We start from the raw sequence: 10,691 nt of genomic DNA on the forward strand, positions 1-10,691 counted from the left end.
CCTTTAAATTGACCAAACCGGCTGAGGACTAAGCAAAACCTAGTGGCAGCCCCCGTTCTTTTTTTGAGATGGTAAGAATTCCCTCCAAGTATTTCCTACCCACCTCAAACCAACCCCCAATCCTGGCTGGGCCCCCTTGTTTAACTGCCGCTGAAATAAATGAAGAGTAAATGTCTATAGTTCGGAAAACGCGACCAGAATTGAAATCCGATGAGGCGAGCTGCGGTGGCCGTGTCTGAAAAACTGGGGAAGCCTCGCGTGGGGGAACACCATCTACGTTCTAGTGGCACAAAGTCAAAAGGAGAGAAAAGGAGCTAGGGACAGTTTGGTACACAAAGTTGACATTAAAGTTTATTTCCCTTTTATCCAGATAGGTGACGCTACACTTTGCCAGTTACTAAAAGCTGCGGGTTTCTGCTCAGAAAATAATATCGAGGCTTCCAACATGTGTTTATTCCCCAGGCGCGCGCACACACGGTCTACCCCATAAGCAAGCACGGCGACAGGAATGCCAAGCATTTAAACAAAGACAGATCACCCTCCCCCTCCCCAAACCCCAGCCCTCCTAACTCTGCGCTCCCAAAACGGATCGCTTTCCCACTCTCAGGAGTTCGCTGTTGTCTCTTAACGACTGCAGCCCATCATGGTTTCTCAGAACACCAGCGTAGCTCCCTGGCCACACGCTGGGTCCCCGAAGCCACAGCTGACCAACCCTTAACCAAGAAGCTAATTCGCGAACCAGAGACGGTGGGGGGGGCAGATGAAGAACACACTTTGAGAAGGGGAAGGAAAACGTTTGCTGACACATGTTCGGCGCTCTCACACACGCTCTCAGCATTAGCCGGAGCGAGAAGGAAATTTACCAGCCCCAGGGAGGGAAAGCAAGTTCCCACAGAAGGCAGCGGCTGCACTCGCTGGGGAGGGAGAGGTACAAGCTTTGGCTTAAGGGGGACTTGTTAGGATTGCGCACACTCGGAGTGGCCCCCGGAGCTGAAACTGGGCTTTCCGGAGCGGGGCGGCTGGCTAGTGCTCCCTCCTGTCTCCCTCCCCCCACCCCGGTCCTCCTCCCTCCTTCTCTGAGTGTGTAGTTTCCACGGCTCCACTGCTACCGCCGCCGCAGTAGCGTCAGGGACAAGCTTGAGCCGCAAGCAAGGCAGAGAGCTCCCAGCAGCAACCATCACTTTGGGCAAACTTGCGGGTTTCCGGCTCGCGGCTGGCGAGCTGGAGCTTCCCGCTTGCCATTCAGTGTCTTAGAGCCGCGGCAGCCAAAGGGGCGGCGGGAGCGCAAGCACTAGACTCTCCCAGACACCAGAGGGGACGAGACAACTGCGGAATTCACCCGCCGTGCCAGGGCACTTCCGAGGCAACAACCGACTGGCACTTTTTCTCCCCTTGGCAAACTGTGTTCTTTTTTTTTTTTTTTTTTAAAGCTACTTGGCAGCTGTCTCTGACTCCACCTCCCCCCACCCCATGCCTTGTGCTTTTCTTCGGAAATCCGGACAGAATTGGGCATCTTTGTTAATTGCCGTTGGGGAGCCCGGCTGGGGTCTTTCGCCAGGACAGCGTCGCCTGCGCACCGAGCCTGGTGTGCTCACCTTTGAACTGCAAAGGGATCAAGTTCAGCTCTAGTTGCCTGTATTGGGACTGGGAGATAGAAGAGGGAGCGTGAGGGAGAGAGGAGTGGGAGAAGGGGAAAGGGGAAACGGGAGGAGGGAGGAGAGAGGAGGAGGAGAGAGGGAGGGGAGGGATCGAGAGAGAGAGAGAGCGGGGAGAGAGAGAGGCTGCAATCTCCTCCCTGAATCGCGCACAGCGCTGCAGATCCCAGTGCTCTGACATGCGGGCCGAATGCAGGTGAGGAAAGGCACGGACTCTGCGGCTGCGAACCCAAACTTGGGCACCGCGCGGTGCACACGGCTCAGCCCTCACCCCCGCGGGCGAACGGCTGCTGCGGTTTCAGGCGGCGGCTTCGAGACTAATGACCTTGCGCAGAGTTGTTAAGAAAAAAGAGAAACCCGAGCTCTCTGGGTGAGACGGGACCGACACTCAGGGCGTCTCTGAAGATGGCTCGGGCTGCTTTTCCGCTCACGGGGGGAACCCGGACGCGGACCGCTGTGTGACTCGAGTCGTCTCCACTGCACGTTGCCCGAAGCGACCTGCCGGGATTTTTCATTCTCGATCTGTTGACTGGCTCCCCCGCTGCCTGATCGGAGTCGGAGTTGAGACTGGCTTGTTGCTGGCCGTAGCACCTCTTGCATGAAGCGACTCACGTTTGCCTGGGCAGCCGGAGCAGAAGCTGGGTCTGGAGTGAGCGGCTGGAACGTGAATTGGACTCAACTCGAGTAGCAGCGAAGACAAGCGGGGTTGGCAGGCGGGGGAGGCAGCAGGCTCGCTCCCGGCCGCTTCCCGGCTCCACCGCCCGCCTGCCGGAGCGGTTCCAGCCCCATCTGACTGAGCGGTGACGGGAGCCCGGGTTCCTCTGCCGGTTGCGGGTATGACTCTGGGGGCGCGTCGAGCCCGCGGCGCGCAGTGTCCCGTGAACTGTGAGTACTGCGACTGAACGGCGGCTGGCTAGCGGGCGATTAGCACCCATTGCATAAATTATGAAATAATAACTTTCAGAAGAAGCAAGAGGAGGAAAAAAAAAAAAAGAAGGATCTATCGCTGGTTCCCCCTGGCTGACTCTGGACGCTGCTCTTGCCCCCTCCCTGCGTTCCCTCTTGCTTCTTCCCTTCTCGGAGAGGGGAGAGGACTGGGAGGAGGGCAGGCCACGGGCCCCAGAGGAGGGGGGCGCCAAGGGGCCGTAATTAGAAGGAGCAGTAGCAGCAGCAGCAGGAGAAGATGCTGAGGATGCGGACCATGGGATGGGCGCGCGCCTGGTGTCTGGGCTGCTGCCTCCTCTTGCCGCTCTCGCTCAGCCTAGCGGCCGCCAAGCAACTCCTCCGATACCGACTGGCCGAGGAGGGCCCAGCAGACGTCCGCATCGGCAACGTCGCCTCGGACTTGGGCATCGTGACCGGCTCCGGTGAGGTGACTTTCAGCCTCGAGTCGGGCTCAGAGTACCTGAAGATCGACAACCTCACCGGCGAGCTGAGTACGAGCGAGCGGCGCATCGACCGCGAGAAACTGCCCCAGTGTCAGATGATCTTCGACGAGAACGAGTGCTTCTTGGACTTCGAGGTGTCGGTGATCGGGCCCTCGCAGAGCTGGGTGGACCTGTTCGAGGGTCGGGTCATTGTGCTCGACATCAACGACAACACGCCCACCTTCCCGTCACCCGTGCTTACGCTCACGGTGGAGGAGAACCGGCCGGTGGGCACTCTCTACCTGCTGCCCACCGCCACCGACCGCGACTTCGGCCGCAACGGCATTGAGCGCTACGAGCTGCTACAGGAGCCCGGGGGCGGCGGCGGCGGCGGCGGCGAGGGCCGGCGCGCCGGGCCTGCCGACAGCGCCCCCTACCCCGGGGGCGGCGGGAACGGCGGGAGCGGCGGCGGCCCCGGGGGCTCCAAGAGGCGGCTGGACGCGCCAGAAGGCGGCGGCGGCGGGACCAGCCCCGGCGGACGCAGCAGCGTGTTCGAACTGCAGGTGGCCGACACCCCGGATGGCGAAAAGCAGCCGCAACTGATCGTGAAGGGGGCGCTGGACCGCGAACAGCGCGACTCCTACGAGCTGACCCTGAGGGTGCGCGACGGTGGCGACCCGCCTCGCTCCTCTCAGGCCATCCTGCGGGTGCTCATCACCGACGTGAACGACAACAGCCCCCGCTTCGAGAAGAGCGTGTACGAGGCTGACCTGGCCGAGAACAGTGCCCCGGGTACCCCCATCCTGCAGCTGCGTGCCGCCGACCTGGACGTGGGGGTCAACGGGCAGATCGAGTACGTGTTCGGGGCGGCTACCGAGTCCGTGCGGCGGCTGCTGCGCCTGGACGAGACGTCCGGCTGGCTCAGTGTCCTGCACCGTATCGACCGCGAGGAAGTGAACCAGCTGCGCTTTACGGTCATGGCCCGCGATCGCGGGCAGCCCCCCAAGACAGACAAAGCCACGGTGGTCCTTAATATCAAGGACGAGAACGACAATGTGCCGTCCATTGAAATCCGCAAGATCGGGCGCATCCCACTCAAGGACGGGGTGGCCAACGTGGCCGAGGACGTTCTGGTGGACACCCCCATCGCCCTGGTACAGGTGTCTGACCGAGATCAAGGCGAGAATGGAGTGGTCACCTGCACCGTGGTGGGCGACGTGCCCTTCCAGCTCAAGCCGGCCAGTGACACAGAGGGCGACCAGAACAAGAAAAAGTACTTCCTGCACACCTCGGCCCCTTTGGACTATGAGACCACCAGGGAGTTCAACGTGGTTATAGTAGCTGTGGACTCGGGCAGCCCCAGTCTCTCCAGCAACAACTCCCTGATTGTCAAGGTGGGAGACACCAACGACAACCCGCCTGTCTTTGGCCAGTCGGTGGTGGAGGTGTACTTTCCTGAGAACAACATCCCCGGAGAAAGGGTAGCCACGGTGCTGGCTACAGACGCAGACAGTGGGAAAAACGCTGAAATCGCCTACTCGCTGGACTCTTCCGTGATGGGGATCTTTGCCATAGATCCTGATTCTGGGGACATCCTTGTCAATACCGTGCTGGACCGCGAGCAGACTGACAGGTACGAGTTTAAAGTTAACGCCAGAGACAAAGGCGTCCCCGTCCTACAGGGCAGCACCACAGTGATTGTTCAGGTGGCTGACAAGAATGACAATGACCCTAAGTTCATGCAGGACGTCTTTACCTTTTATGTGAAAGAAAATTTACAGCCCAACAGCCCCGTGGGAATGGTCACAGTGATGGATGCTGACAAGGGGCGCAATGCAGAGATGAGCCTATACATAGAGGAGAACAGTAACATTTTTTCCATCGAAAATGACACAGGGACTATTTACTCCACGAGGTCTTTTGACAGAGAATATCAGACCACATACACTTTCAGAGTCAAAGCTGTGGACGGGGGAGATCCTCCCAGATCTGCAACAGCCACGGTCTCTCTCTTTGTGATGGATGAGAATGACAATGCTCCCACTATCACCCTTCCCAGAAATATTTCCTACACTTTACTGCCACCTTCAAGTAACGTCAGGACAGTAGTAGCTACAGTGTTGGCAACAGACAGTGATGATGGCATCAATGCAGACCTTAACTACAGCATTGTGGGAGGGAATCCCTTCAAGCTGTTTGAGATTGATTCCACCAGTGGTGTGGTTTCCTTAGTGGGAAAACTCACCCAAAAGCATTATGGCTTGCACAGATTGGTGGTGCAAGTGAATGACAGTGGGCAGCCTTCCCAGTCTACCACGACTCTGGTGCATGTGTTTGTCAATGAAAGTGTTTCTAATGCAACTGTGATTGACTCCCAGATAGCCAGAAGCTTGCACACCCCACTCACCCAGGATATAGCTGGTGACCCAAGCTATGAAATTAGCAAACAGAGACTCAGTATTGTCATTGGGGTGGTTGCTGGAATTATGACTGTGATACTAATCATCTTAATTGTAGTGATGGCAAGATATTGCCGTTCCAAAAATAAAAATGGCTATGAAGCCGGCAAAAAAGATCATGAAGACTTTTTTACACCCCAACAGCATGACAAATCTAAAAAGCCTAAAAAGGACAAGAAAAATAAAAAATCTAAGCAGCCACTCTACAGCAGCATTGTCACTGTAGAAGCTTCTAAACCAAATGGACAGAGGTATGATAGTGTCAATGAGAAGCTGTCAGACAGCCCAAGCATGGGCCGATACCGATCAGTTAATGGTGGGCCTGGCAGTCCTGACCTGGCCAGGCATTACAAATCTAGTTCCCCCTTGCCTACTGTCCAGCTTCACCCCCAATCACCAACTGCAGGAAAAAAACACCAGGCCGTACAAGATCTACCACCAGCTAATACATTTGTGGGAGCAGGAGACAACATTTCAATTGGATCAGATCACTGCTCTGAGTACAGCTGTCAAACCAATAACAAATACAGCAAACAGGTAAGATGCATCCCACATCTATTTAAATATCTAAGACAGCGCATCTTCTGCAAAGTCTTGTCTTCACTCTTAATATTAGATAAAATTTTAATAGCAGGAAATTAATGTTTGTGTAATTCTTATACCACTTATTTAGTAGAGGTCATTTACGAAAGGTACACCACTATAGTTTGCACCTTATACCAGAGTTTACTAAGCTACAGAAGAAAACACTGTAAGTGGCGTTTTACGCTTCTCTTAGTATTTGACAATTCTAATTCATGCTTCGTTTTTTGTTTCCAGATAAATTTGTGTGAATTCTTTGGATGGCTAGTTTTAACCTAAAATTATTTTCTTTTGTGCTGCTAAGTGGATAATTTTATCCAAAGACAAAATTTCTAAAGTTACTATTGCTGTCTATGCAAATTGGACACTAAAAAAGTTTTAGCTACATTATACATTATGCAGAATTTTACAGATAAGCAGATGCTGATTCATGCAAATGAAGTACCAAGTCTGAGATATTGAAATGCTGACTGACAAAAATGCTGACTTGAAAATATTTAATCTTATGTAAATGCCATGAAAAACTACATTTTAATATTTCAGTATCTATACAATTAGGCTTTTAAGAGGATATGCAGTTGGCATTTGTAGTATATGTATTTGGTATGAAAAGTTCATAAGCAAAAGTAAATTGCATGAATCATGCATTATTTAAACCAAGTAACAAAAATGTTCATGTTTGGTGTAGTTTGTGTGAGAATATTTTGGTATGCATTGTGATATATTAAGACTATAAAGGTTTTATGGAATATTTGACACAGTTGTTTCTCAGTGAAATGTGGAAACTAAAAAAAAGCAAAGTATATTCTGAGGTGCACTTCAGAAAATATATAATTTATTTTTGAAAGTTTTGTTTTGTGTAATGTGTATGTGAGTGTATAACTCACAAAGTTTACTTTTCTCACCCATCAACATTTGACACACAACAAATGAAAACCGTTTGGAAACTTCTGTATCTAAAGCTGTTGCAACTCTGCTAATAAAACGTCACATATTTCTTACTGCCAGAACATTTCAGGAAACATACTGATGTCTGTCAAGCAATATCCAATAGTGTTCTGTTAAATATGTTTTACATGTGGAATGTGTGATCTTAAAATAATTAAGGCAATGTAAAAAGTTTATTTTATAGCCTCACTGAAGATGTTATTGATGGGCTCATTAAAGGTATAGAAAAGAGATAAATATTAATTTCTTATTGTTTTCTATAGTTTTAAAAATAAGCTTTATAAAGAAATGTTTTTGATGTATAGTCCTTTATTGTAGCTATTTGGATAAGGAGAAATAGACACTATGCTTTTATATCCAGTTACCAAAGCAATCCAAGAAAACACAGGTTTGAACTACATTGAATTAAATGACTTTTAAAAAAGATGTCTTTTCAAGTATGTGAGTCTTATTTCCTTTACACTGAAATATGCCAGGTGGAAAGTATGTTTCTTACCGCTGTACCTAGAATTAGAGGCAGATTTCTATTTTGCTTTTGGTGCTTTTATCTGTTTTATAAACAAGGAAGATTCCAGTTAAAAGTAACAGCACTTTTATAACGTTAGGTATAGAACCCACAAATAGAGATTTGTAGAGATTTCTTTAGAAAATGATAATTTGTTAAGAGAAAGCATGTGAAAAAACTTTATGCAGAATGCGTACTTCACTGTCATCTTAAAAGAACGTTGTATCCTAACATTTGCATTCTAAATTGTGTAATCTTAAACTTTTGAGTGGACATATCAAGTGGCAGATTTATAGATATTTTATACAACTACCTCCTATGTTCTGTTCTGTCACTTAAGCTTTATTTGACTCATCAAATAGGGTTAGCTCTATATTCTTGAATATTTAAAACAGCCAATATCAAGAGTGTGGTGGCATCCTGTCTAAAAGGCAAAGTGATATGCTTATAAATAAACTAATGTACGGTGTTAGTCTCTTAACTGAATAAGGAAGTCCATATATCAGAAAAGAAAACCTACAGAGCCATTCAAATAAACCATGCAGTTTGCCAAAAGTAACTTTGGGAAACGTGTATATTGTTAAGCACTTGAAAGATGTATAAAGTTTTAACCACAATAAACAGCTGATCTAAATTGAAATAAAGGCAAATGAAATACATTCCCCCTTAATGTAATTAGTGATAGTAATTGATATGCTTCATCTAGTCAGTATTGCTGTCAGGAGACAAGAGATCCATTTACAAATTTACATTCTGTTTTGACATCTGGAATAATGAGATCTTGTTTGTTCTCATTTTTGTTTGTGCTGTAGATAGATGATTTTCTATTTTTATTAAAAAAAAATTTTTGCCTTTATAAACATAACCAAAATGTATTTTCTTTGATTAAACCTGAATTTTTTTAAATTCAGAGTTTTCTTATAATTTCTCCCCTTTAATGCTGAATTTATGTAAAGAAAATCTTGAGAGTTGCCGTTTTTAAATTTCATATGGTGGGGATTAATTAAAAAATAGAAGATTTTATCTGACATAAAGCCTTTTTTAATTTATAATTTTCCTGAATTGCCTTATTATAGTTCCTTATTTGTGATACAATGAAAATGATGTCTATTCCAGTGTTATTATCTTCATGAGAATAAGTGGTGCTACTAAGTTCTCTTAATGGTTAGGTTGTAATGAGTTAAACAGCTTTGTAGAAATGAAAGTCTGTAAAAACTGCCCCCTCCTCTTTTTTGTTTGTTCTAGAGACAGTCAAATCAATCTTCTATAGTTATTCTTGGGCAGAATCTGGGAGATAATGTGTTGCAGAGGTACTGGAATTATTTCAGAAATGTGCACATTTGATGATGTGGCCCAGGTTTTCATAGTTCAGGCCTTTGCAATTCAAACAAGAGCCCTTGTTTTCAACTAAATAAGGTGTCTAACTGAGAAAATGGGGATCATTGACAGCATTAAGTATCCACCTTTTCATTTCATTCTTCCTTTACTTGGTAAATCTGACCTCGGTGGTTGTTAAAGTTTTGTGACCTGGAAGTTCAACTGTGCTTTTGATTTGTAAACTGAAAGCAGAAGCATTCTGTTTTCTATTCATTTTACTATGTGTTAAGTATTTTTCAATTGTCTTAAAAATAATATAATTTCAAAAGATTAATAGACAATATAAAACTATAGTTCCTGCTTTGCATATTGTTTTCAACTCCTGTTGAACTTATCTTTGTCATGATGTTATTTAGATAATGCACTGGCAAGTAAAAATTTTATTTTATTTAGTAAATGGTAAGTAATATACTTTATTTTTGGCAAGCAGATAGAGGATACAGCTTGAATAAACATTAATTTAAAACTCTATTTGTAGCTGATCCTGAAATACTCAAGAAAATTTCATATTAACTGCAGTGACAGTTTTCTTTGCCCAAAAGAACTGCTGAATGTTGTCAGAATAATGTTTCCTTTAATTGATCAATTTGTGTTCAATATATCCATTGTATACTTTGTAAAGATATGGCAGAAATTATTTGTTTAATTACTTAGATTTTGGAAGCAAGAAATGACTTTCCATCATCTATTACAGTTCTAAGCACTAAGAAAACAGTATCGATTTATTTGTGAATGCATATTATACCATATGTATTATAGTGGAAATGCATTTGCATGGTGATGCCAACCACAGCTTTCTGCTTTAATTCCATAAGCATTAATTCTACAGTATGGTTCTGCTATCTATGACCAAGGACACTTTGAAGAGGCAGAATGAATCTGCATATGGTGGGATTTCTGTTACGTATGGCCTGAAATCATAGACAAGAGGCTAGTGACTGATGAAAGTTAGATAGTGTCTTTAGTCAAGAGCTATCAGCCAGACAGTTCTTGGCTTTCTGGATGTCTCTGAATCAAGGAAAGGGTCATTCACTGATTTGATCTGCAATGAACATACAGTTTTTTTGAAGTCCAGGTATGACCATTTGAACCTTATCTCAAACTTCTCCTAAGTCAGTTAATGACTTTGACCTAAGACCACAAAGACAATTTAATAATTGTAAGTAAATCATGCAGCTGGACAACTGTAACAAAAATATTCTTTCTTGTTATCTTTTATCTTTGAGTAAGTACATATCTCGTGTGGAAAAGCATGTTCCCATGATAAATACATATCATAATCCATCTCTCTCTCTCTCTTGCTCTCTCACACACACCCATACAGACACACACACAGATGTATTCATGTAAACTAATTATGGTGCCATTAGGCTTTTATTTACTGTGATATTCATACATTGATATGTAGAAAAGACTTAAAATTTAAACATGCACAAAACTGATATAAAATATATCATAATCAAATGTTTAACGTCAAAATTTCTAAAGATATCACCTTTTACAATTAAAAGATATTAACCAAACCAATCTCCTCACTTTGTAGAAGAAACTGGGGCTTAGTTTGAAAGTTAGTTTGACTGAGATCGTAAGATTATCAGGGATATAATGTAGACTAGAGTCCAACTCATGGAATGCAGAGTACAGTGTTCTTTTTTTTTAATCATTCTACCAGTAGGAAAAAAAATTAAATTTCTGTAATTTTTTCTGTACGTATTTCAATAGTGACAGAAATCTCTTGAGGTTTTCTTATGTAGGTATAACTATATATTTGGCTATCAAAACTGATGTTCTTTTACAG

General features: G+C 45.7%; 1 protein-coding gene across 5 annotated transcripts in view; it reads left to right on the forward strand.

Annotated features, from left to right (window-relative positions):
- The first annotated feature begins 381 nt into the window (after window positions 1–381).
- PCDH7 (protocadherin 7) overlaps window positions 382–10,691 on the forward strand; it is a 483,519-nt gene continuing 473,209 nt past the window's right edge. For all 5 annotated transcript variants that reach the window (XM_055434833.2, XM_055434835.2, XM_055434836.2 and 2 more), the window contains exon 1: window positions 382–6,018. In XM_055434833.2, coding sequence (XP_055290808.1) covers window positions 2,839–6,018 — 3,180 coding nt within the window. In that variant the 5' untranslated portion in view covers window positions 382–2,838. The remainder of the gene's footprint in view (window positions 6,019–10,691) is intronic.

The sequence above is a fragment of the Moschus berezovskii genome, chromosome 5, assembly GCF_049115385.1.
Source record: "Moschus berezovskii isolate FMDL1 chromosome 5, NW_MosBer_1.0, whole genome shotgun sequence".
In the NCBI taxonomy this organism is placed as follows: Eukaryota; Metazoa; Chordata; class Mammalia; order Artiodactyla; family Moschidae; genus Moschus; species Moschus berezovskii.